Source organism: Arvicola amphibius, chromosome 5 (assembly GCF_903992535.2).
Source record: "Arvicola amphibius chromosome 5, mArvAmp1.2, whole genome shotgun sequence".
Classification (NCBI taxonomy): Eukaryota; Metazoa; Chordata; class Mammalia; order Rodentia; family Cricetidae; genus Arvicola; species Arvicola amphibius.
Window position 1 is genome coordinate 98,145,793 of NC_052051.1, and position 27,992 is coordinate 98,173,784.

The 27,992-nt window shown below is 39.0% G+C and overlaps 1 protein-coding gene across 1 annotated transcript; it reads left to right on the forward strand.

Moving 5' to 3' along the window:
- On the forward strand, positions 1–27,944 carry Dsg1 (desmoglein 1). Its single transcript, XM_038331577.1, is given in 20 exon segments — positions 1–48; positions 9,260–9,295; positions 9,766–9,894; positions 11,104–11,259; positions 13,105–13,249; positions 14,902–15,068; positions 16,344–16,403; positions 16,405–16,479; positions 16,788–16,802; positions 16,804–16,881; positions 16,883–16,945; positions 16,947–16,981; positions 18,392–18,652; positions 18,986–19,125; positions 20,618–20,962; positions 23,342–23,478; positions 23,796–23,868; positions 25,626–25,834; positions 26,871–27,741; positions 27,793–27,944. Coding segments are annotated over 20 exon segments (3,195 nt in total).
- Positions 27,945–27,992: the final 48 nt, after the last annotated feature.

Sequence of the window (27,992 nt, forward strand, 5' to 3'; positions counted from 1 at the left end):
ATGGACTGGCACTCCTTCAGAATAGCTGCGGTGCTGCTCATTTTCCAGGTAAGCTGATTCTCCTGAAAGCGTCCTTCACCCTCCAGCCCCAGCATAACCGAACAGGGCTAGCCAGAGAGGGTTCTTTGCAGGCACTTCTATGCTAAACCACTAAAAGTTTATGTTAATGACAAGGTGGTTTTTATGAACTGGGATTTTAAGCGGTGTTTCTCTTTTATATTGAAGACTCCAGATCATATTAAGGTCCCAGTGTCCACTCATCATATCACGTCTCTGACATTCCAGACGTTGCTTGGTCACTCTTGGAAAATATTGAAACTTAAGAAAGTCCTCAAGTTGCTGTATTTGCTTGTTCAAGCTCTCTTTGGTGGGATGGGGCTTTGGAACTAAACATTCCAGGTGTCTGGGTTTCAATCTAAACACTTCCCCCTTCTTTGGGTAGTTTGACTGACAGACTGACGGTGTGTTCTACAGCCATGAAAGGATGTATAAACACTAGAATTGCAGCTGCGAGCGTCGAGCCTCACCATCCTGGCGCTCTTGTCCATTCCAGAAGTTGTCAGACTCCATCCAACTAACCCCCAAATCCCCATCTTGTTTACAACTTGAATTAAAATGTCATTGCTAATTTCGAAAACTGCAAGTACAGGAGAGTTATAGGTAATATAGCAGGCAAGGGAATGAGCATAATTAAGGGGTAAGTGTAACTGTTGCTGCCCTTGTCCTTCAATAAGGACACCGCACACAAGTTGTGCATCTGATGTTCAGACCGTGCAGTGCAATTATTTACTGTTGCCCCCCACGGGTCATTCATTTTCTCTTAGAGTTGATAAAAGTGTCACACCAATATATCAACTTCATGCTCAGCAATAAAGGTCTCTCAAAGTTCACAGGAGGATAAATGGAATCTTAAAAGGCAAGTCCAGGTAAATCCCCTCCAGCTTTGGCAGGACGTGCTTCTTATTTGTTTTTACTTGTTTAATTTTTGAACTGGAATGTTGGATGCGTATTGCAACAAGTTAGAGTTTTGGTTTGCTATATGCTAGCTAATTTGATTTCAGTTTATTTATCAAGAGGGGTCATAGGGCTGAGGATGTCGCTCAGTGGTGGAGCACTTGCCTGGCATGCACGAGGTCCTGAGTTCTGTTCCCGGAAATGAGTGATAGAAAGCCAGGGAGACGGTGAGCAGTGACTCTCAATAGTCTTGGTTCTAAGCTGCCCTTCAAATGTGACTTTTATTCAATGGGTTTTAAATGGATTCTTAGGTTCAGTTGATGTCACAACCTGGACTATGGAAAAGATCAATGAGTATTATATAGCATGTCATTTGACCACAGGAATATCTGTCTCTTGCTAAACAATGAAATACTTTAATTTTAAATTTCATATAAATTTGACTCTTTAAGTCAAATAACTCTTATTGTAGTGTTTCCATTCACTAATGTAGTTCCAGTACCTATGTGCTAATTTTCATTGAATTCATAAGTAATTCTTTATTTCTTGATTTATGTGATTATTTCTAATTAATCACATCTTACGAAATTCCTCCAAACACCTATTTCCTGGTTAGTCATTTATCAACAAAATATATCATTCTATTAAAGTTCTCATGCAATTGTCTGCCTGGAGAGAAAAAATTCTGAGGATTTGTACTTTGTTCTCTAAGACAGTGTGTGTGGTGTGTGTGTGTGTGTGTGTGTGTGTGCGCGCCGCGTGCACACCTATGAATTGGATTTTGGAAAGAGGGATGAGTCTGTGACTATATTTACTGTGGAATCTAACACAAATTTCTCAGGTGCCTTACAATATGTATCTTTATTTTCACTTACATGTGGAGTCTGTGTAAATGTGTTGCAACCAGTGTGTGGGGTTACCTTGGAGCCAGAGCTATAGGATGGTGACTCAGTGAACGCGCATGCCAGGAACTGAACTCAGGTCCTCTGGAAGATCAGTACATGCCTGTCACCTCTGTGCCATCTGCCAGCTCATCTTTAGAAACTTTACTATAGTTAATTAAAACGCTTTATTTTCAGGTACTAGGATATTTTTGGTATAAATGTTTCATTTTTGAACACTTTGAAGGTCCTGTTTTCACTGCTAATTTAGAGACGATTTGCAATTCCAGCTTTCTGTTCCTAGCCTCACTGAGTGTGTTTGTTTTTAACAAAGGAAAAGGTGAAAACAGGTCATTGTATTCTTCGCTGTTCAAAGTAAATAAATCAAAATCCATGTTAGATGTTAAAAAATACATTTAGAAAAATGCAAATATATTTTTAAGATTTTAAATTGATAGTCTTTTCATATTAAAGCTACTTAGAGAACTTGGCAACTGTGTGTTGGTGGCCTATAGTGCATGACTTGCTCAGCACATGTGGAAGTGGATGCTTTAAGCCTTGCCTAAATAGTAAGTAGACCAGCTATGCTGAAGCAGAGAGCTGTTCCTAAAGGGACCAAGGCTTCTGTATGAGTTTTCTACCAATTCAGATGTCTCCTGGATAGATGGCAGCTCACATCTGATACAGTACTGCAAGCTGGAGGCATGGGTTGATTTTCTCCCTCCTCTTGTTCCTTCTCTATCCCTTCCTCATCATCCTCTTCCTTCTCCTATCTATCTATCTATCTATCTATCTATCTATCCTATCTATCTATCATCTATCTATCTAATCCATCATCATCCATCCATCCATACACTGTATATCTGGTATGTAATCTATCTGTTTGTATATGTATGTATGTACCTAGCTAGCTAGCTATCTGTCCGTCTGTCTGTCTGTCTGTCTATCTAATCTATCTATCTATCTATCTATCTATCTATCTATCTATCTATCTACCTATCTATACATCCATATATATATGTATATATATATATATATGTATCTATCTGTCTGTGTATGTATGTATGTACCTAGCTAGCTAGCTATCTGTCCATCTGTCTGTCCATCCAACTATCTATCTATCCATCCATGTATGTATGTATTGAGCTGTCTGTGTGTATGTATGTATTTATGTATGCATGTATCTATCTATTTGTCTGTCTGTCTGTCTGTCTATCTATATAGAGGGAGTAGTTATAATCCTTTCCTGACAGAGAACACTGTTATACCTGTGCATCAAACAGAAAAACAATCTGTGCAGATGGTTGTGATGATTGTGAAAGGGAACGCACAGCCTCCTTGAGAAGGGGGACAGTAAGATCTGAGAACTCTAGTGATTGTGGGGAAAATAGCCTGCAAATTTGCCACGTCTGATTACTCTGCTAAACATGAATACAAATCTGAAGACATCCTTTTCTATAGAGACAACAGAAGCAGATTAAGCTCAAAAAACAGAGAAAAAAATCTCCTTTCATCTCTTAACAAAAATAATGCTAATCATAGCTTTGGATTTTGCTTGATTTTAAATTTTTGATTCAGGATCTTACTCTGCAGTCCAGGCTAGCCCTGTATTCACTATGTAGCCCAAGTTGGTCTTAAGTTCCATGTCTCCCTGTCTCAGTCTCCTAAATGCTTGGGTTATAGGCATGCACCACTAGACCAGGCTCTGGTCTACTCTTTTTATGAGAATTTTATGGGATTACTATTTCATTCAATTAACTAACACCCAATAAACTAACCCTACAATTTGAGCTTTGTTAAACTTTTTAAGAATACATGCAGGGGTTAAAATGGTACTCATTTATGGCAGAGTTAATGAACTTATTTGAACCTGATAATGCAAGTTATTTAATTTACATTCACTGACACCAAAAAAGTACTAAACAGCTAGTATAGACCAAACAGAAGACAATTCATGAGAAATTTTGATGTTTTTCTATACATATATTAAATTGGTATGTATTGCAGAGGATAGCATTTGAACCCAATATTTTATAGGAAATGCAATCAGTGTTTATTCCTCTGGTTAGTGAGAGAAACTGAAGTTAAGCAGGCTCGTCTCTACAGATGTGGTATTCGTGAAAGCTTTCTTTATTCACTGAAAATTGAGGAGTAAAATTGTCCTCCAACTTTGCACAAGTGGGAGTCACACCCATCACCACTGAAGTAGGCCATCACAGTGTGAAAGACAGCCCTTTCGATGACAAGAAAAGCTGACACGTGCATGCTGTGGGGATGAATCAAGACGCGTGTCTTGGAAGAAGCAAGAGAACGCAGACAAAGGACACTTGGGTCCCTGTGTACATCACTTATTTTCTGATGCTTCTCTACTCTACAGTTAACAAGGACCCTGTGATGAACATCCTGGTGTCACAAGAGACACTGTCTAATGTACAGGCAGGAAGCTTGATCTGCTGGGCATTGTGGTTGGATTTCTTCTGCTCCTTCAGCTGAGTTAACACCTTCCAGGGTGCTGGGTCATGCTGCCGATACTAGTTATGCTTGGTGTGCAAACTCTTGTAATGGACCTAGACAGGTCCAAATTTTCTCATGCCAATGACTGGTGATCCATGCTCTTAATTGCTCTACGAGCATGGAGTACAGTCTTTTATACTTGTCTAATTAGAATCATATCCCTACAAATTAGCAGCTGATTGCTGTTTATGCAACTCTTTGACTCTAAGCCACTTGAAGGCAAGTTCCATGTCTGATGAACCTTTGTATCATTCACGGTTCTCTCAACCAAGAGACTCAATGCAAGGCTGATCCACAGAGTCTCACTGCACAGAACAGAAACACCAAAAGGGAAATTGGAGATAGCTCAAATTTTTTTCCCATACACACTTGAAAATTTATGCTCTCCAGGTAATCAGTGTGGAAATAACCATGTTGCCTTTTCCTAATGGTTTGAGGCAGAGTGTTGCACCCACTTGACATTTCATTCTAAGCCTACCAGAACTTTCCGGATCTCATTCTTCCTAATGCCACGTTCTTTTAATGCAGCTCCTCATGTTTTTGTGACCCCCCCAACCCTAAAATTATTCCACTGATACTTCATAACTGTAATTTTGCTACTGTTATGAGTAATAATGTAAATATTTTATATGCAGGATATCGGATATGTGAACTCTGTTCACAGACCATTTCAAGGGTCATTCAACCCCAAGAGGTTACAAGCTGTAGGCTGAGAACCACTCCTTTAATGCCATCATGATGTCTCAGAATTTGTAACACACATTTGTCAAAGAAATGAGCACCTCATGAATAAATATGAGAAATCAACCCATTGTGTTATGGCCATTTCAAACATTACGTCCTTTGTCGGAGAAATCCAAAAGAAAGACAAAACAGGGGTTTTTTGTTGTTGTTTTGTTTATTTTTTGTAAAGAAACAAATTCTATTTTATGTGTTCTTTATAGCTTATTCCTGTGATGTACCTAATAGTTAACATTTTGTTCACAAATTGTCACTACCTCACTATTATTAAATATTATAATATTTATATATTATATAATAAAATTTATTATAAATTATAAATATATTATAAAATATAAATATTATATTAAATTTCCTCATAAAAATTACCCTTCAAGTCAAAATTTAGGATATGAAAATGACAAATTTTAACTTCAAAAGACTTGTTGAAATTCACTTTAGCTGGATAATCGTTAAAAGTGTCAAGAATGTGCATCCTATGGCTTTTAAATAAACATATTTTGATTGGCTACGAAGCTGGTATAACTAGAAGGGCTCATTGAGCTGAGTTTTATTTACTGTTGCTACAGAACTTTTGGGCTCCAAGAGAATTTAGTTTTCAATGTTTGTTACAATACTGTGGCACAGACAGATTAAGTTTCCAGTGGGCAAGAGAGCAGGGTCTTTTTAAACACCGTGACAAGCCCTGTCTCCAGGGGGGATCGCCATTGCTGTGAACACTGCACAAAATCCAGATTGTCTCTGAGCCCAATCCATCATTGCACACACAAAAGCCATGCCTGTGCCAGGGCTAGGACAGAAAATTTTCACTAATTTCCACACCTAAAACTCATTTTGTCTCTCTCTTCTCTTTTATCAACAAAATTCCTAGGAAAGAAACTGTATGTCTTCCTTTCCTCCCCAGCCCGTGTTCTCTTTTGGTAGGGCCAGTCTTTGCCTTGTCTAGCTGAAAATGTTCTCTAAAAGGACTTGACACTCTGGGATTTCCTCAAATTTCACACAGCTCAGTTTTTGAAGATCACAGACATTCACGTCTCATGGCCCCTTCTGGTCCATCTGTGCATCATTTTACTTCCTCCGATCCGTACAGCACACTTTCGTTCCTGCCTTTCTTTTTTCCTCCTTCCTCTCTCCCTTCTTCCTGTCCTCTTCCTTCCTCTCTCTTTTTTTCTCTGTATATCTCTCCCTCTTTTTTCCCTCTTTCAAAACCACCACCACCACGCCCCACCTCTCCACACCCCTACTTTCTTCCACTGATTCCCAGTTAAACAAAGGCGGGAGTTCCCTGTGCCACCCACACCCACGGGCTGTTTCTTTGCTGCATCCTGTGCTTTACAAGCATGGAATTCTCCCATGATTTCAACAGCTCTACCAGAGTGGATGCACCTGGACATTATAGCCAAGCTAGGTTTTTCTCAACGGCAGCGTTCCTCCAGCACCTCAAACATTGTCCTACCTCTGGCCTCTTTTGGACTGCTAGCTCTGGGGATCACTCCTTCTCTTTATCTCTCATCCCATCTGTTCCCTCATCTTGTGGATCCTGTCTTTCCAGAATCTCCCTCTTGATCTTTCCCTGTGGCTCCCACTGCCTCTGCATCTACTTAGCTCTTCCTCACCTCTGCTTTGATTGGTGCAGAAAACCCAACAGCCTTCAGCCTGTAATTTCTAAGTCTTCCCATTGCCCCTATAGACGATTGTCCAAGTAATCTTTCTAACCTATAATTTCAGCATGCCTTTCCCATGACCAAAATTCTTCAGCATCCTTCTATGGCACCTAAGGATTTGGTGTTACACCTGGAAAAGGATTTATGTGTGGTCTGTCCACACACATCTCAAATGAGATAAAGCTCAGAGAATCACTATATATATCCTTTTCTGACTGCCCAATCATTCTTCCATGTCATTGTTTTGTCTGTAAAGCCTGATATTTTGTACCTGAATTTATTCTACACTCTAAAAAAAAAAAAAAATAAACAAACAAAAAAAAAAAAAACCTCATCAACCCACCACATTTAAAAAGCAGACTAGGCGGTTTTTTAATTACCCATTCAATTGTGAGTCTGACACTGTGGTGAAACCTACTTGGTCTTTTGCCTAAGCTGCTTCTCATGGGAAAGAGGATGACCTGGCTTCATAAAGTTGTGAAGAGTTCTTAGTCATCTGGCCAGTTACCCAAAGCAGTAGGCACTGGCGCTTCACTCCGGGAAGGGGAGTGCAATACCAGATAGCAGAGGAGTAAACAGAGCTGTAGCTGTGAAGAAAGGCCTTCCTTAGAGAGAGATAAGGCAGCCCTGCAGCCCTGTCCCACCCACAAGCAAGAGCTCGAGAAAAGAGCTCAAAATCCCACAGCAGCGAGAACTCACTAGAATAGGGGAGTTCTGTACCAAGCTCGGCTCCATAGACAACACTGCAGTTGGACACCCTAACCGTTAAGCTGCGTGGACTCCTTTGTGGCCGTGTATCACTGTTGCTGCTGTGGCTGCTCTTTCCATATGAGCAGCACCAGTGAGGCTGGGGAGATGGTCCAGAGCGAGAGAGTAGTGCTGCTGCTCACCCATGAGGATCTGAGGTCCCAGCATCTACATGAAAAGCTGGCATGGCCACAAGTGCCTGTGACCCTACTGCTGTGGGGGTGGAGTTCACGGAGAGGCCCTGATTCTAGAGAATAAGGCTAAGAATATTAGGATCAGAACACTCAGTGTCATTCTCTCTCTCCTGCACAAGTGAACAGGCCTTCACCTGAAAACACATGTGCTCAACAACAGACACACACACACAAATACACACACGCAAATACACACACATACACACATATACACACACACATACACACACAAATATGCACACATACACACAAACACACTCACACACGCACACATTCACACACTCGCACACATACACATACGTGTGCGCACATGTGCACGCACACACGTACAAGCACACACTCTCGAACAAACACTCACACATGCACACACATACCCACACCTGCACATGCACGCATACACACAAACACGCACATGCACAGACACAAATACACACGCACAGCAAAAACAACAAAAAAGTAATTAATAAAAATACTGTGAGACCAGACCAAAACAGTAACATTGAAGTTCTCAAAAATATAATATCAATTCTTGGTAATGTTTTATTTAATAATTTATTTGAGAAAGCAGGCTATCTTATACTTGATTGTAAAATAAACATAAATTTAGGCTGAACTGTATGGGATTGCATTTTGGCTTAAGTTACTTGCCAGGCCTCAGTTACCTCTCCGGTATAAAGGAAATAATAAGAATGGCCATTACTGGGTTTGTGATGAAGATAGACAGAGTTCTTTGGCCACATTGCCTTGCACTTAGTTATCATCAAATTAATGGCAATAGTAACAACTGAAGTGACTAACATAGCATCATGGCTAAAAGTTCTTGTCATGCAACTTATGTTGACCATAAATATATGTTTGTTTGTTTGTTTAACTTTTTGTTTTGACATTTTTTTCAAAACTTCTTCTTAGAAACTGAAATTTATATTTTCCTTAAGGATGAAACTGAAACGAGGTGTGAAAAACTAATCATCATGTTTAAACTTATTAATATTTATATTTTTAATGCACACTGTAGCTTTTAATACAAGTGCTAACATCTGATCATGCGCATGGGTTTCAAGGCTTTGCTGTTATGAAAAAACTCAATTAGAAGTTCCATACCTCTTATGTGAAAAGATATTTACAAAATTTAAAGGTGTACACTGGTATTAAATGATCCTCAATGCAATTTAAAACAACGAATGCAAAAAAGTTCAACTTTTAAACATACATTTTCCATGTCTTAAACAAGTATACAGACACATTACTTTGATAAGTGAATAATGGTGTTTAAAGAAATTATTCCAATTTTTAGATTAAAATAATTTAATATATCCTGATACTTCAGTACAAGTTCTGTGCAACACTCAAAAGTTGAAACTTCAGCAGAGCTCTGTTCAATAGTACATGCTTTGGTGCAGAGAGAAGTTCCCTAGTCAGGACTAAAACAGCTAAGAAGCATCTACTGCCGTTAACCTAGCTCACACATGCACTATTTGGTTCTATTGTTATGTGTTTTAGTTATCGGTTAACCTAGAATTGAACACATTCATTAAAAATAAACTATTGTGACTGTTTTTTGCAGGTGGTACTTGAAGTTAACAGTGAATTTCAAATCCAGGTAAGAAAAAAAATCTATTTTTTTATTCCAAACTAAAAAATAAAAGGGCCAGGTATAGTAGTGCTTGCCTCTAATCCCAGAATTCCCAAGGCTGAGGCATGAAGATTGTGGATTAGAAGCCAGCCTGAGATACATAAAGAAACCTTGTCTCAAAATCACATGATGAACACACAGTACAAAATAAAATCAAGAAAGAGGAAAGGGAGGACAAGGGAGAAAGGGAGAGAGGAAACAGACCAAAGGGAAAGACAGATTAGCAGTAACAACTTATACTCAAGAAAAAACGCATTCTTCTAAATATGAAATGACTGCAATTTTACTATTGCCAATGTTAAAATCATCAGAATTCTTAATTTTCCACTTAACCATCTTCTCTTCCTGACATGATTACTCTTTCTCCCAAATCTCCAGTGGAATATCAATAATAAATAATTGTTAACAGACACTTTATTTTACTCTCTCTATTCAAGGCAAGAGACTATAATGTCAAAAATGGTACCAAGTGGTACTCCATCAAAAGGCAGAAACGTGAATGGATCAAGTTCGCTGCAGCTTGTCGGGAAGGTGAAGACAACTCAAAGAGAAACCCAATTGCCAAAGTAAGTGTGAACCCTAAAGCATCAATCCAAACAGCCCAATGGATAGGGTCACAGTTCTGGAAGTGCACACATACTACTGAAAAGTTATGACCTATCAGCTCCTCCCCATTTAAACTACGAAAACTAAAATTCCTAAAGGTGTAAACCACTGAAGTTGGGCACTTGGGTAAACAGACATGGTTTCATCTCATTGACAGAAGTGATGCACGTGAACACTTGTTATACTAGACTCCCATAAGACCATAATTTACAGATGGATTTAGAATTCAACTTGCTCAGCGTGTGGGTGTTCTCTACTTTGTAACCCATTAGAGTTTAACTCCTACTTGTCTGTATAAGCCTTCAAAGCATCCTCATTCATAATCTCAAATTTCTATCATTTTCCCTGCCCTCTTTTCTTCGTGCACAAAAGCACAAACTCAGGAAACTACTTCCTTCATGCACACAGATCACAGTCATAGACATAAAGAGACACACAGATGCAAACACAACCATCATACAGAGAGATGTGGCAACGCCTTTGTAAGATTTGCTTATACTCATGCAATATTTATTTGGACAAAAGGCCAGACTTTGATCCTTTATTTGAGTGGGCTCTTTCCTTTTCTTTAGGGCTTTCAGAATTAAAACCTTCAAATAATTTGTTACTATAAAAATCTGTTTAAATATTTTTTCTGAATCTTTGTATTTTTTAATTTAAACATCAACATTATGTGATAACAGCATTATAAAACTCTCTAAGAAGGTAAGAAATAACCTACTGTAGACAAAGAGCTGACATAGAGTTCAAAACTAATACAAAAATAAAACTATAAATGCTCAATGATTATGGCATCTATTCATGATACCAGTAAAGACTTCTTAGGGTGATACTTGTTTCTTGAGGCAGAGACAGGGAGATCTCTGCCTGGTCTACAAAGCAAGTTCAAGGACAGCTAGGACTTGCTACACAGAGAAACCCTATCTCGAAAAAACAAAAACAAAAGTAAAAAAGACATAGAAATGGAATTATTTTATTCCACTGCTAATTGCCATTAATAATACAGCACTGACCATGGACCTACCACAAGTACATTTCCCTGTTTTCAAAACTTCTCAAGTTATGTCACAGACAGCACATTCAACAGTTCTCAGGGGAATCGGTTGTCATATAGCACATGTAGAAATCCACGTAGCTGCTGTAATGTCTTAACCTGTGTCTCTGTACAGATTCATTCTGACTGTGCCGCAAACCAGCAAGTGACATACCGCATCTCTGGAGTCGGGATTGACCAGCCACCTTATGGAATCTTTGTTATTAATCAAAAAACGGGTGAAATCAATATAACATCCATCGTTGATCGTGAAGTCACCCCCTTTTTCATTGTAAGTGGACTTTGTGTCAATATTTGTATGTGAGTATAAATTATTCTTGGAAAAATCTTAGACCATACCAGACTTGATTTCAAGAGTCCTTAAATCAGACATTCTGAGATCTTTCTTAATTCACAGGTACCCAATAGATGAGAATAAATTAATATAGAAACTTTTCCCTTACGTGTTCACAAACATCCTAGTTAACATCAGCTCCATGGCAAATTAGAGTATTTGTTTAGAAGGGCAAACTTTTACTCTATCTTAAAACAGACAGTCAGTGGAAATTGATGCTTCCTTTTCACTCCACTGCCAAGTTATGAGCCTGGAGCTCCTTGAGGCTCTTTGTTCCATATGAACATAAATCGTCATAACTTTACACTGGTCAAGATCATCTAGGCTCTAAAGAAACTTCAGAAACTCACTCATCCTCAATCTCTCTCTCACATTCCTTGTAGAAGGTGCATAGCTTAAGCAGCCTCTCTTCTAATGCTCCCCTCATTTCTCTTAAGTAGCTCACTCCAAAACCAAGCCACCTATCGCAACACCTCCCATAAGTACACATAGCTGATGGAGGAGGGTCTTCTGTCTATGTGTTACTTTCATTGGTTAATAAAGAAACTGCCTTGGCCCTTTAATAGGACTGTCTATGTGTTACTTTCATTGGTTAATAAAGAAACTCATAGCATTCTGTCTTCTGGCTGAGACATATTCGTCGCTGAGTTTGAAAACATGATCAGCATTCTGTCCTCCTGGCTCTTTCTCCATGACATATCTGCCTCCCCATTGCTACTTGTGTCTTGAAGAGCATTATCCTACCAGCTACTTTTTTCCTTGTGTTCTTCTTAGCCATTGGCTGCCTCCATTTCCATCTGTCATCATGGCTAACACTTCTTAATCAAAAAAAATAAAATAAAATAAGCGGGGCAGTGGTGATGTATGCCTTTAATCCCAGCACCTGGAACATGGAATCAGGCAGAGCTTTGTAAGGTGGAAGTCAGCCTGGTCTACAATGCCAGTGCCAGGACAACCAGAACTACACAGAGAAACCCTGTCTAAAAAACAACAGCAACAAACAACGATAATAATATTAAAACAATCTTTTCAATGATCTTAATCTATTCTATTAAAAATCCCATCAAATGTCTGAGAATGCAATTTAAGTAGCCTCACTATCAAGCATTTGCTTATTGTTTGTGAAAACCTGGGTTCATTTCCCAGCCCTGAAAAAAGTAATATTCCAAACTAACTCCAAATATCCTTTAGTCCTTGCTGTTTTCATTCACACTGCTCATCTGCATTTCTAGAATTACTTTAATTTCTTAGCCTCCAACTCCAAATACGGATTCTTGACTTCTTCCTGCCACTGCATCTCCCTACGAATCCAGCAAATCAGCAAAACAGTCCACCTTAAGGCACAATGCATTGTTACACAGAACAGATGACCTCTGTGAACTAATGCACATTATACGTCTGCACAAGGGAAGTAGTAATGATGAATCAGAAGCCACACAGCTACCCCATCACTTGAGAATGCCACAGTGCTTGGGAAGAGCTTCCCTGACCCTCTGTGATCACACTCTCCAGAGCCCTTCCCTGCTACTCTTTTTCATGATTTTAAACAAAGAATCCGCAGTATTTCCTCTGCCCAATGTATCAAGTTACCTTTTTAAACTGGCACCTTATGCTTTTCTTTGCCTTTTCTTATTCGTTATATGTTTTGCTCATGTCTATATTTTAGTGGGAAATAATAATATGGTGCCCCTTAATCCTATGTGGTACCAGGGCAGTACCTTCATTCTGTAAGAAGTTAACAAATGCAATACCTCACCAGAGATCCCTTTCTTCCATGTCTAGATCTACTGCCGAGCACTGAATGCCCAAGGCCAAGATTTGGAGAACCCATTGGAGCTCAGAGTCAGGGTTATGGATATAAACGACAACCCTCCTGTGTTTTCCATGACTACATTTACAGGACAAATAGAAGAAAATTCTAATGCAAGTGAGTCACCTGCACTACTAAAGAAACAATGTGTTGATGACTAAGTTACTGTTGCTAGGCAACTGGGCTGATGTGTCCAGGTAAACATGAACTGGGAGAGAAACTGTTAAAAAAAAAAAAAAAAAAAAAAAAAAACAATCCCACTCACATGTGGTCATCACCCTTACTTCAAATTTGTTGTTTACTCAGACAAAAGAAATGTACCTCTTTTGGGGTGTACATTATTCAATACAATGCGTAATAATCAAATAATAATCAAGAGCATTTCTGTGTCTATAACCAGTAAGCACTGAAGAATTCCATACTCATCTTTTATAATCATTCTGATATGTATGATAGATTACCCTATTCAGCTGAAGAACAACAACCCCAAAGAGCTCATACATTGTAACTTTGGTCACCCCACTGAGCGTTTTAATGGTCATTGTTTTTATACAAGCCAAGCCAGGCACAGAAAGACAAATATCATGTGTTCTCACTCATTTCCAAAGCACCCTTGCAGAAGGATGAAGGGACAAGTGGCCAGTCGAGATTGGGGAGCAGTGAGTAATGGAAAGAGAAAGAAGGTTATTATTTTAGTGTCATTCAAAGATATCTGTTCCAAGTCATCTCTTTTGATGCTAAGAACATTTCTTCATTAACAACAAATAAAGGCCAAGAAATAATTGCATCCTATAATGAATGCAGTCTTCATTTCTTACCTATTGGGTTTGGCTCCAGGAACCCTAAAGATAAAGAGATCTATGGAGTTCGCATCCTTTTACAAATGATGTCGTTTGCAACTCACATACATGCCTCCAGAGGTTTTAAATTATTTCTAGATGACTGCAATGGATATTAGCCATTTGCACACCACTGAAGATTATTCAAGAGGTGTGGATCTATGAGGGGAGAGGTGAGAGGGGGAAAGAGGAGAAAAGGGAAGGGATGGATGCCCTAGCATTTTAGCAATTATTTTGGAAACAATTTAGAAAGTGGAGCAGAATTCCAATTAATAAACAAATGTTTGCAGTTTTTCATGCCCACTAATATCATTCATCAAACTCTTTATTAGATTAAGAAAGAAGAGAAGGACAGGGCTGTGTATGTGATTAAACAATTATTTCATGTAAGCTCCTAGGTACACAGCACCTATACAAGAGTCAATTCCAACTTAAAACAACAACAAAAAAAAGCCCAAAATGGACAATAATATTCATCAAAAGTGCATTACTCAGTAGACGCATTGGTCAATATTTTCATTTGCTATTGAATTCTCACGAGTGTGGTGTTACTACAATTCTCATTTGTAACTATGGAAAGTAAGGACAGAATCACACAGTAGAAATAAGGTCACATAGCACAGTTGGGGAAAACATTAACTGAGTTTTAATGCTACTTTATTTCACCATAAGTGTTTTGTTTCAAAGAAGTTATGTTAGAATAAGAAATAAAGTCAGAATATAAGACTCTATTTCCCTTCAGTAATGTCTAGGTTCCTATTCAAATATGGTCTTTTTATCAGGACAAAAGGAAAGAAAGGAGTTAATATATTGGTATGTTGATGTTGTACAAATCAAAGAAAGTTGAATGCACACTGCATAATCACAGATAGCATATTGGACCATAATAATGTTCATTTTCCAATTGTGGCAATTACCCTTGATTTCTAGACACGCTGGTCATGAAACTCGACGCTACCGATGCAGATGAGCCGAATAACTTGAACTCACAGATAGCTTTCAAGATCATAAGACAAGAACCTTCAGAGTCACCAATGTTCATCATCAACAGAAAAACTGGAGAAATACGAACAATGAACAATTTTCTAGACAGAGAGGTAATTTTTCATCTTTAAAAGATTTTTATTCAAAAGGTGATGGTTATAAAGGTAAAAATACTCAAAGGAAAAAACTAAAAGAATGTGTTCAAATGCTGCAAATTTGCATTATATTTATTTCTTTATTTGGGGGGAATGTGGTCATGTCCAGCGGTGGCATGCTTGTGAAGGTCAGAGGACAACTTCTCAGGGCTGTGTCTCTCCTTCCAGCATACGGGATGGCTCTCAAGTTGTCAGGCCCTGTGGGAACTACGTTTATCTGCTGAGCCATCTTACTAGTCCTGTTTTTTTTATATCAAATTTTAAATTTAAATGTTTTGTGCACAATATGTTTTTATCATATTCTTTTCCCTCCTCCAAATCGTCCTAGATTTTTCACCTCCCTACCCTCTCAATTTCATTCTCTCTCTCTCAAAAGAAAACAAAGATCAAAGCAAATTAAAACAAAACAATAAGATAAAGTATCAAAATAAAAGATTCACATACACACACAAAAATAGGGGTCTGTTTTGTGGTGAGCAGCTTAGTCCTGGACAGGGGCCCTGTCCTTGTGTGTAGTTGATGTGTCTAGTGTCATTCCATCGGAGAAAACTGATTTTGCTTTCCCAGCTGGTATCAGTTGTAAATAGCTTCTTTGTGTCCAGTTCTCCTCGGTGCTGGGATTTGGGGGATTTTTATGGCCCTCCACAATCATAGGGGATTCAGGGATCATGAAAAGATGTTCTGAAGTTATATCCATAAATGGGAATTAGTATGTTTATGCACAAGTCTAAGGAAGGTTCCATAACTTTCACCGACTTCTAAGCGTAGAAGCACCCCTGAATAGAAACAAAACTAGAAACATCATCAGCAACTCCATTTCCCCCCTCTCCACCTGTCACTAGATACTCTTTATTTGCCTTGAGCACTTAGTGAATTTTTGTTCATAGTGTGGCATTTTCATAATATGCATCCTTGATGGATCAAATCTTTCTTGTTTTGAACATTCTGACCTATCTCACCCTTCAGAACTTTCTCCTTCCTCTGGACATTCCATGAGCAAGAAATGAAGTCTTTAACAAAACTGTTGCTTCTTTTGAAATTATGCTGGATAAATCGCTGGAAATGGAAGGGACCAATTCTGTACTGAGTGATTTGAGGTCTCTATCTTCATCTCTGTTACCTTGTCTTCTATCGTGGATGTATGTAAATGTTGAGCCAGTGTTTTAAAAGACCACTGCATAGGACAGACTGTCAATGCCCAGTGTGCCATAGCCTGCAATGTGTCTTTTTCAGCAATACAGCCAGTATTCTCTTGCGGTGAGAGGCTCAGACCGTGATGGTGGGGCAGATGGCAATGTCTGCCGAATGTGAGTGTGTCATCAAAATCCTGGACGTCAATGACAACATCCCATACTTGGAGCACTCATCAGTAAGCATTTGCTCTTGGGAATTAGATTTAATGATTCTACATCCATTGCATTCCAACTCCTTAGATGCCCCTTCAGTTTTCAGGGTGTGCTTGCTGCATTTGCTGTCTACAGCACCCGGTGTAGACACACGCTTTCCTTAAATTGGTTTTCTACAGTAAGAAAAGTGGTGTTGGACCATGAAGTATGCACTTATAAGCAAGGTTGCTGCTTCTTGAATAGTTAACAAGCTGTGGACAGCCTGGTACGGGTTCTCTCTCCCCTGCTTTTGGATATTTTGGTAGTTCTGATATTCTACCTCTTGTTTCAGTATGACATCAAAATTTGAAGAAAACCGCTGCAGCTCGCAGCTAGTGCAGATCAGAGTCATTGACTTGGATGAGGAATTCTCAGACAACTGGAAGGTCGGTCATTTTTTTTATCTCTGGAAATGAGGGAAATTGGTTTGAAATAGAAATGAACGAAAGAAACAAATGTAGGAGTTTCTGAAGTTGTCAAGGTATGGCATAATTATCCTAAATAACTTGCTTTGTGGTCTTTTCTTTTTCAAAAATATCGAAGTTAAAATGATATCATCATTTATTAATGATTCTATAAAAATGATAAACTTTGCCGTGCTTTAAAATTATATAAGATACAAATATCTTTAATTAGAATGTATGTACTTATATTGCTTCAGGAAAATAAACATTAAGAATCTGAAACCCTTTTTTTCAATACAGTCCTCCAAAGATCACATCGAGGTAATTTGTAAAACGAGGGGCTTTCAAACAACCAAGTATGATTAACCTTTGAAATTAAGGTTTTATTTGTATTTATTTAAAGATTTATTTTATCATTTTTAATTACATGTGTGTGTCCCTATAGCTCTGTGGGTTGTGTGCACATGAGTATAGCAATATTATCTAGGACTGGATACTAGTGAAAATAATCTCTAATCTAGTTCACTTCAATTTATATTACTCTAAAATTATTTACCTATTTGCTCTTAATATATCTATGTAAAAACTAGAATAGTTCTCCCAATATGATGTATATTTTAAATCCATTTATTATAATTATAGAGAGGTAATATAATTATGGTGTGTGTATATATATGCATTCATGCTGAACACAGATATGTGTATAATTGGTATTTTAAGTTGAAAATAAAACTAATTATTTAACATAAAATTTTAGATGAATAGGAGAGCTCAGTTTAATGGATATTTTTAGTTAAAATACAATAAACATTCAAAATATATTTGGTATATGGGGGAACACATCAGGTATTTGGCAAATTTTAGATGAATGGTTGGATTTGGGGTATCATTTCCGTAAGAAAACTTACTGCTTGATTATTTTACAGTATGAAATAATTTTTTAGAACATATTGAAGAAAAATAAATATTTTTATTTATATATACCCACACATACATATATGTATGTATTATCATTGACATTCAAAAAGTCCACATTGAAGTCAATTTTATAAAATAACTCTACCAGGATAAACTAGTTAAATGATCAGTCTCTGATATATTTGACTCATATTTTATTATGAAAAAAGCGACTTTCGCAGAACACGCAATGCTGTCAGCTAACATATTATTGTCTTTCTACTACAAATATATGAATTGAATCATATGTTGATTTAAGTATTACGGCTTTTGTGAGCAACTAGGACTCATGTCCTGTGCTTTTAAACTTTCAACAAAAGATCCAAGACAACTCGATTTTTCCCTTACTACATTTGCATCTTGAACTAAATACCCAACCAAATAAAAGGTAGACTAGGTAAATCAAATTGATTTATGTTCAATTTTATAACCGAAAGAAGAGCACAATAATTACTCTGACTAGTCTCAATGGTTTTCTCTCTGTCCGCCTGAAGGGATTCTCACAGGAAAACTAATTCTTTTTGTGTTTCTCTAGGCCATTAGATTATGAAGGCCACACAGAATCTGCACTTAGTATTGTGGTTCGAAACGTAGCTGAGTTCCACCAGTCCATCATTTCTCAGTACAGAATCACAGCAACTATGATCACTGTAACTGTGATGAACGTAGTCGAGGGCTCGGTGTTCCGGCCAGGCTCAAAGACGTTGTAATCAACAGCCAGATGGGAGCAAAACTACAAGTGGGAGAGTTCGTAGCCACCGGACCTGGACACAAACCAAGTTTCAACAAATGTTAGGTAGAGCTGGTGTCTTCCAGCTAAAGTTATCATCTTAGTGATCGTGAGAAGGGAAGAAGCAACCTTAAGGGAGCGGGGGAAGGGGTGGGTAACGGACTGCTTGTGATAGAAAGCAAGAGCTGTTGTGGAGAAGGAAGGGAAACTGTCAGAGGAAGGCAGGGTGTGAGGTGGGAAGTGGAAAGAAGGGATAGAGGAGAACCAAGTGTGTGACACACACTTATGAAAGACAACAATCATAAACCTATTATTTTATTCTAACCTTAAAAGTTAATTGTACAAAGTTTCTTTTAAAAGGGTAAGCTTTAATTTCTATTGTAATTCTTTTGAATACAGATATGTAATGGGAAATAACCCTGCTGACCTGCTGGCTATTGTCTCAAGATCAGGCATAATAACTTTAAGAAACAGAGTTACTAAGGAAACAATACGACATGCTTAATGGAAATATGAGGGAACAATACTGTCAATAGATGGTAAGAAATCAATTTAACGTTTTTCCAGAGTAAACCAAGCTTAAATATTCTCATATGATTTAAAAATTACTATTCTATTTTAAAGAAGTCCCCTTTTCAATAAAAGTTGTCATGTCATGTTGAGCAATGTGTATTCAAACTGTCAATAGCACGAGGTTAAGACTGAAGTCTGAGGCGAGACTGGGTGGCTGTCATGCCCCATCACCTACTTATTCCTCGATCTTCTAGAAGCCATCTCACCCATCTGCACCCCGGCTTTCTATAAAATGGGTCAATAACAATATATGCCGATAATGATAAAAATAGCAAAGCATGTAACAATAGCATGAATGTAATAGAATGTGTGGGATAGCCTTTAAGGCCAGATAAGTGGCCTTAGAACTATGCCTGCTGCACATCTCCAGAGATTTCATTCTTTTCTTCAGGAAGTATGGACTGAGTCTTAACTAAATACATTCTGGCTTTTGGGCCAGGCTCTGGGGCTCTGTCGGTGAAAGTAAGACTCATATCATAGCCTTGCAATAGCACCACCCAAACTCCAACTCATGTCCTGATTCCTCTTGATGATCCCACTTCAGTAATCTTTGGGGAAGAGCTAAATAGAGAAGGCTGATTGCACGGAGATGCTGGCAGCACTGTCTTCCCCAGGGACTATTGAAAGCAACATGCACAGGTATCTGAGGAAAGAAACTGTCGTCCATTTGATACAAAATTATGTACCCATCAGAAATTATGTTAATCAAATGAGTACTTAAGCATGAAAGAGTGTGTGCAGCTTAAAGTTTAAAAAAACAACCTTCAAATCCCATTCAAAGTAGGATGGACCATAAGGTCCAGCAATGTACTTAAATAAGCAACTTGAGATTTAGCATAAGGACAACTGATCATGACAGCATCTACAAAGTTATCCTTATGTACTGACACTGACGCTATGGGTTTCGACTCACATCTGCTTGTGTTTTTGTAGTATTCAGTTTAGATGTAATATCTAACTAACAACACTATAAACTATCCAGTAAACAATATCGCTGGTAATAATGGCTAAGTTAGTTAAAATAATACAGTCATTGACTGGTTTAAAATCTGAGTAGAAGGACAAAGGAGACAGATAGGTTGGTGAAGTCTCCAGAACCTGGACAAAAAGCTGGGCATGTCTGTCACCGATCATAATTTCAATGGCAATGGGGAGGTGATCCTCGGGCTGAGTCTTTTGCTGGCCAGTCAGCCCAGCCTTACTCCGGGAGTTTCAGGCTGTTGAGGACCTCTGTACAATCAAACAAGAAGTAGGTAACACTTGTGGCTCCACACCTGAGGTTATCCCCCAGCCACACCCAGCCACTCATGCATGACAGCCACACCAACTGAGGGAAGTTACTGAGTTGATGGGAGTAAAGAAAGAAACAAGTTGAGGTGGGAAAAGAAAATGGCTCTGTGTTTCTGACGATTACTAGGCTGTGTACAGACAGCTATTCCACTGTGAACTTTGTTACAGATAATCTGCAAAGGACCTGCACTGGGACAGTCATCATTGAGCTTAGTGGCTCTGGATATGTGCCAGGCACACAGGACAATTCAAGTGGTGGCAGCAATACAGGAGGCAGTACAGAAGGTGGTAGCAGTTCCGGAGGTGACACAAGTGGAAATACTTCCACTGAAGAAACACAAGTCACCACAGGCTCATGGAACAATAACAACAATGGCGGTGGTGGCGGTGGTAGCGATAATACCAACAATAATGGTGATGATGATATTACTGACCGGCAACTGCCTGGAGACAACGTTCACTTGGGTCCTGCAGGCATCGGGCTGCTCGTCATGGGGTTCTTAATCCTAGGATGTAAGTGCTTCAACACTTTTTTTGGCATGGGCCTCTCGAAAAAGATGGGGAAAGTAATAGGATTTTCATTCTTTGATAAAATATAATTTACATCCTCCTACAGTGTGTAATCATCCAGAAATGTCTGTACTTGGTATTGAATTTACTGGGGGCGGCAGGGTATACAAAAAAAAGCCAAGAGAATGAAAGGCTTCACATTAAAATAGAGAACTCCCATGGTGAAGACTTTAAAGTTGTGCCAGTCTGTGTGGTAAGGGATCAGTTAGGAAGCCAGGCTGGATCCTGGAGGATCGCATGCAGTGCAGGGTGGCAAAGTTTAAGGAAAAGAACCAAACAGGGCAGGAGTTCAACTTAACAAGGCATGTCTTCCAAGGATTACCTAACAGTTATGAGTTTTGCTATTGTTCTTGCAAAAATAATTCCTGCTACTTCCCTCACAACACCACTAGTAGATGGAAAAATGGCACGCGTGAAGTCCATGGCACGTCCTGGGGCCACTACAGTAGCTTTAGTTATGGACAGAAATACATACACAGAGTCCATTGGATGTTCCAGGTGGACTTCACCATTGCCCTGGGTTATGATGGGAGCTGCAGTGGAAAGGGAGGAGGGTACTGTCTTGAAGCCTACACACTGTCATTAAGTTAACGCAAATGTTGACATTTGCAACTGTGTGAGCTGGCACACATCTGCCGTTCAGACAATCAGGAGGTGGAGACAGGAGGCTCGTGAGTTTGAAACAAGCATGATATATATACAGCAAACTCCAAGTAAATAAATACAAAAAATGTGAAAATTGCCATTTTGAAGTGTAGAATCATAAAATCCTGGTGGTAAACCATATCTCACCTATTTAACTAGTTATTCACAAAATGTTCATTGAGATACCTCACATACAAAATTTTAAAATATTTTTCTGCCATCATTTCTCTCTTTCAAAAAGATATATTTGTTCTTATTTTATGCATATGGCTGTTTTGCCTACACATATGCAAACATAAAGCATGTGGACCTGGTGCCTGCAGAGGCCATAGAGATGCCACAAATCTCTTGGAACTGAAGCTGTTGAGAGGTGCAGAACCTGGAAACAGAACCTGGGTCCTCTGCAAGAGCAAGAGCTCTTAGCTGCTGAGCCACCTCCCTAACTGCTCTTCATTTCTCTTAAGCCGCGAGTAGCTACAAATGAATACTAGGTTTTCTCTGACTTTAAATAATGTTTCATTGACTTAGATCCATCTAAATCACAGAGAAATTTGGACATGCTGAGAGAGAAGTTTAAAGTTGAGCACTGTCCCAAGAATTTGAAATACATTTAAGATAAAATGATCGTTCTGTGTTAAATAACAAAAATTCATTGCTATTGGCTCATCATAAATAGAAATAAAAAGAAATAAGGACCAGGAAAAGTTCTATGAGAAAGATAACAAGTTTAAAAACACATTTTTTTTCATCAAAATGAAGCAAATAAAGGAAGATGTAAGAATGCAGAGTGAATGTGACGTGGACAAGAGCTGAGATAATGCACACAATTTCTAGTCCAGTCTTTGTTTTACTGAAACAAACTAAACACAAAGAGCTGATGCTAACCACCATAAATAATAGCCAACTTTCATCTTCAGTTTCCCTAATATCACTGTCCAACATCAGATAAGGTGACCAATAAAGACGTTCAATGTTATACATAAGCCTTTGGGTCGAGAAGCTTCTCCGAGCTTTACAGGTATCCAAAGCAAGCAAGACTCATCAAATTCTTTGCCTTCTCTTTCTTCCTCTCCTCCCCTCTTACCTATGCCCATCTTTATTCCCTTCTACCATTTACAAACCTTCCCTTTTCATCCATTCATTGAAAAAGATCTAGCAAGCTTCTATGACAATAGGAAATACATGAGTGAAACCTCATACAGATTAGAAAGAGAAGACATTGCCAAAGTATGACAGTGTCTATTTATGTGAGAAATATTTTTCTCTAAAAAAAAAAAAGGACTTCATGGGGGGAAACAATAACCTTCGTGAGGATAACTGAGTAATTGAATGAGATTTTCCCTTTTAAAAAAAGGAGAAAGAAAAATGTGTGCATTGGAATAGTAAGTACAGGCACAAAGGTTCCAAAGCGCTGCCTGAATTTAACTTTCTTCAGTCTCTCTTGTTTTCCTGAGGGATAGTGGGGAAAAGAATCAACTATTTTAATCATATGATTCTATCTGTAATTTTAATACTATAAAACAAATTAAAATCCACTGCAGTCTGGTGTTTCCAATCTCATGTTTATCTGGGGGTCTGACTATTATTAATTTCTCATATTCTCATGTAATGCTTGGAAACCAGATTGTTCTCTTTCAACATAGCCCACTGCTAACCCCACTTCTCTCTCTCCCACAGTGGTCCCCTTCTTGTTGCTTTGCTGTGATTGCGGAGGTGCCCCTGGTGGTGGAGCTGGCTTTGAGCCTGTGCCAGAATGTTCTGATGGAGCAATTCACACATGGGCAGTAGAAGGCCCACAGCCTGAACCCCACGATGTAAGTGCTTATCTGTAAGAATGGAATTTGGGGACTCGCTAGACCCCAGTGTCCAGACATGGCCTAAAATGGTGGGAATCATTCAGTCTACACAAGTCTTGGTTCTTGTGTAGTGAATAAGGAAGAAGAGCGGCCATCAAAATTTGGCAGAAGTCACAAGGGAAGATTTAAACAAGAGATTTGACTTTTAAGAAGAATTCAAAACCTTCCTAAATAGTGTTCTTTAGGAATTCTGTGAAAATTTTAGAATAAAGAATACATACGTAGAGAAAGAAAAGACTCATTATTAATAGTAAAATGTTGTCTCTTGTTTTTAGGGCATAGCTACCATCTGTGTGCCACAAATGCCACCTGGTAATGCCAATATTATAGAATGTATTGACAACTCAGGTAAGAAAAAGAAGATGGTTCAGTTTTGTTTTATTTTGTTTTGTTTTACTTTACCTAATTTTTTTCCTTGTTTGTTTTCCTTATTTTTCAAGACAGGGAAAACAGAGATTGTTTCTCTGTATAACAATCCTAGCTGTCCTGGAACTTGCTTTGTAGACCATGCCGGCCTCAAACTCAGAAATCAGACTGTATCTGCCTGCCAAGTGCTGGGATTAAAGCATGTGCTACCACCACCCAACTACCTACTCATTTTTTTTACAGTGAAAAATATGTCTATTATTGGCATTAGTATAAACACTGACCTATTAAACAGTTTTTTTATTTATTAAACTGAAAGCAAGTAGACAAGACACTTTCAAAACCTTTTAAAGCCTTCAGCTAAGGTTGTGCACACATGGGCAAGTTCCTCTTTACATAGAGTTAAGACTGGGTATCTACAACTTATCTTGAACCAAATATCTATAGACTAATTCCCAAGCAGAAACCAGGAAGCTACTACTGTAATAAAAAGAACAATTAAAATAACTTCTTCTTCCGTCAATAGACATAGTCTTACTATTTTATATTTTTAGAAATAGTCTTACTATTTTATCTTTATAACAGTAAATGCTACTTAGTCCATCAGTTTTCTTTTAATCTTTTGAGAAATTATTGCTTTTTAAAGATTTTGGTATTTTTATTTTATATGTATGAGTGCTTGCCTACTTGCATGTCTTTGCACAATGTGTGTAGTGTCCTCAAAGGTCAGAAGAGGACGTCAGATCCTTTGCAGCTGTAGTTGGACAGCTGTGAGCTGTTATGTGGGGCTAGGAACCAAACACAGGCCCTCTGCAAGAGCAGCCAGTGCTTTTAACCAATGAGTCATCTCTCAGCCCCTAAAAAATTACTTTTCTTCTTTGAGCACTCTAAAAGTCACCAGAAAGGATTCTATTTTGTAGAATTGGATTCAATAGTCTGTATATCTCCTATACAATAGATCACCAGTCCCATTTCTCATCCTGATGTCTCCATTTTTGTTAGTGTTGCCAATATGTCCTCATTGGATCACATCTACCCCACCAGTCCCTAGTTGGTTCCCGGGACCCATCAATTCACCAAAATCACCAATATTTATTTATGCACTGATTTTTTATTAAGTCTTTGAGTTTTCACACAGCTTTAAAGTAGCATGGAAGGCATCAGGATAATTAGAATATGAAAAGTATGACTCTCCCGAACTCAAGTTAGAGTGCTGTGTCACCTTTTATTTCACCCCTCAAGCATGTACATTCTTTTCCCTTCTACTACCCAAGAGCTATCCAAGATACTTCCGGAAATCTTTCTTCTCGTAACTACGGCCTCTTTTGGAAACCCAGTGGCTCTTATGCCTTCTACAGGATGCAGCGTGCATCCAGGAACCCATTGGGAGGACACTGATGTCGTTATTTAACTTTTAGATTTAGAGCTACTTAACTCAAATTAATTCAGATTGAGATCAAACTATTCAGTCCACAAATGTTTATTATTTCATTGCACGTCTGTCCACGCATCATATAGAAAAGTCTGCCAACAGATAATTAAAATTAGCAAACCAATTACTATTAAGGTTTTATTAATAGTATTTGGAATTAAATATTACAGTTATCTATCCTTCGTGCATCACTTCATCTCACTGCTCACAAATACAGCCTTGAATGGAGAAACTATCCACGACAGTAAGTTAGCTTTTCGCTTACATTACACTAGAAAAATGAATTTGATGTTTTCAATGTTTTTAGGAGTTTACACAAATGAGTATTGTGGCAGAGAAATGCAGGACCTGGGAGGAGGAGAAAGAACTACAGGATTTGAAATGATGGACGGCGTTAAAACATCCGCCGCACCTGAGATCTGCCAAGACTATTCAGGAACATTAAGAAGAAACTCAATGAGAGAATGTAGAGACGGAGGTCTCAACATGAACTTCATGGAAAGCTACTTCTGTCAGGTAAGGCTTTTAGTCATGTGCTTCTCTCCATCTGTCATCTTCCAAGCTTCCACCGACTCCCCCGAGGGCTGTGGCAGGAGACTAATCTTCATGCCCGACGGCATGGATGTCCCTCTTGTTGCTGACTGTTTCTGAAGCTCTGGCCGGAGCATTACTCTCCTGCCAACGGCTCTATTTTGTCTCTAGTATGAATTTCTAATTCATGATTCAGGTGCCACCTCACAATGGCATCCACCCCTCAGCTTCAGCTCACTTGTCTTGTTCACAGCCGACTGCTCACCTGGAGCCTCTGGTCATTCTGGTCCACTCTGCAATTCTGGGTTTTTGTTGTTGTTCTTGCTTTTTTGTTTTTTTTTGTTTTTGTTTTTTGTTTTGTTTTGTTTTTTTGCTGTTGTTGCTGTTGTCTTGAGCAGTGAACTCTCTCGTCCAGAACAGGATCCACCTTTATTCCACACTTTGTTGTGATTTCTTTTTAACACAGTTTATAATTTATCATTGCTAAAAGTTTGTTAGTTTATGGCCACTATTTTTATAATTCCAACCCAAGAATTATTTACATGATGTTGCCAATAAAACCTGAATCCAGAATCAAATTGTTCCATTTTATCAAAAAATATCAAAACTGGCATCCAGAATCATTGCATTCATCTTGCCTAAATGAAAAAAAAAAAATGCAATCCCAAGTGAACCTGTCAACTCTAAGTATCCCTTTAGACCAAAACCGTCCCTCCCACTAACTTTTTGTGCACCCTATTTTTATGTCCCTCCTTCTAAGTTATTGATAAAAATAAGGATGCGAATATTTGAATGTGATTTTTGTGTTCAAAGTGCACTATTTAAAGCAAGTTCATCTCCAGAAAAAATTTAAAGATCAAAATGTCCTGGAATTGTAGCTAAAACAGCTTTGACCTGAACTCTTTCAAGCATCCAGGAAATCACGTTTAAAGTGATTCTAGTGAATATTAGAATTTAGATACAGTCAACTCTAAACTGTTGTTACTCTTTGTTTTCTTTTCTCTTTCCTGTGCAAATTCAGAAAGCTTACGCTTACGCTGATGAAGATGAGGGACGTCCGTCCAATGACTGTTTACTCATCTACGACATTGAAGGTGTGGGCTCCCCCGCAGGCTCCGTGGGCTGTTGCAGCTTCATTGGAGAAGATCTAGATGAAAGCTTCCTGGATACCCTGGGGCCCAAGTTTAAGAAACTGGCAGACATCAGCCTGGGAAAAGAAATAGACTCATATCCAGATCCCGAACCTTCTTGGCCTCCTCAAAGCACTGAGCCCATGTGCCCCCAGCAAACAGAGCCCCTTACTAGTGGGCACTCACATTATGGCACTACCACGGTAATTTCTGAGAACACCTACCCCTCCGGGCCTGGTGTACAGCACCCTATGCAGATTCCTGACCCTCTAGGCTATGGTAATGTCACTGTGATGGAGTCATATACCACCTCTGGCACTGTGAAGCCCTCTGTCCACTTTCATGATAACCGACAGGCTTCAAATGTGGTGGTGACGGAGAGGGTAGTGGGCCCCATCTCTGGTGCTGATTTGCATGGAATGTTAGAAATCCCCGACTTAAGAGATGGATCCAATGTCATAGTGACGGAAAGGGTAATAGCCCCAGGCTCGAGTCTACCCACCTCTCTGACCCTCCCTAATCCTAGAGAGTCTTCAAATGTGGTTGTGACAGAAAGGGTGATCCAACCAACCTCCAGCATGGTGGGTAACCTGAGCATGAGCCCTGAGCTATCAAATGCCCACAACGTGATTGTGACAGAGAGGGTGGTTTCCGGTGCCGGTGTAAGCGGCATTAGCGGCACCACTGGAATAGGTGGTGTTGGAGGCATAGGCAGCAGCGGCCTGGTTAGCAGCACCATGGGTGCTGGTGGCGGGGGTCTGAGTGGGACTGGAGTAGGTGGTGGAGCCACCGGGCTGAGCAGCTTTAGTGGAGGCGGGGGCATGAGCAGCATGGGCGGGACAGCCACTATTGGCCACATGAGGAGCTCTTCTGACCATCACTTTAGCCAGACAGTTGGGTCTGCCTCCCCTAGCATGGCTCGGAGTCGAATCACAAAGTACAGTACGGTACAGTATACCAAGTAGTCAGGGTCCCAGAGTAGTGTTCGTCACCATCGTGGTGACTGACATTCA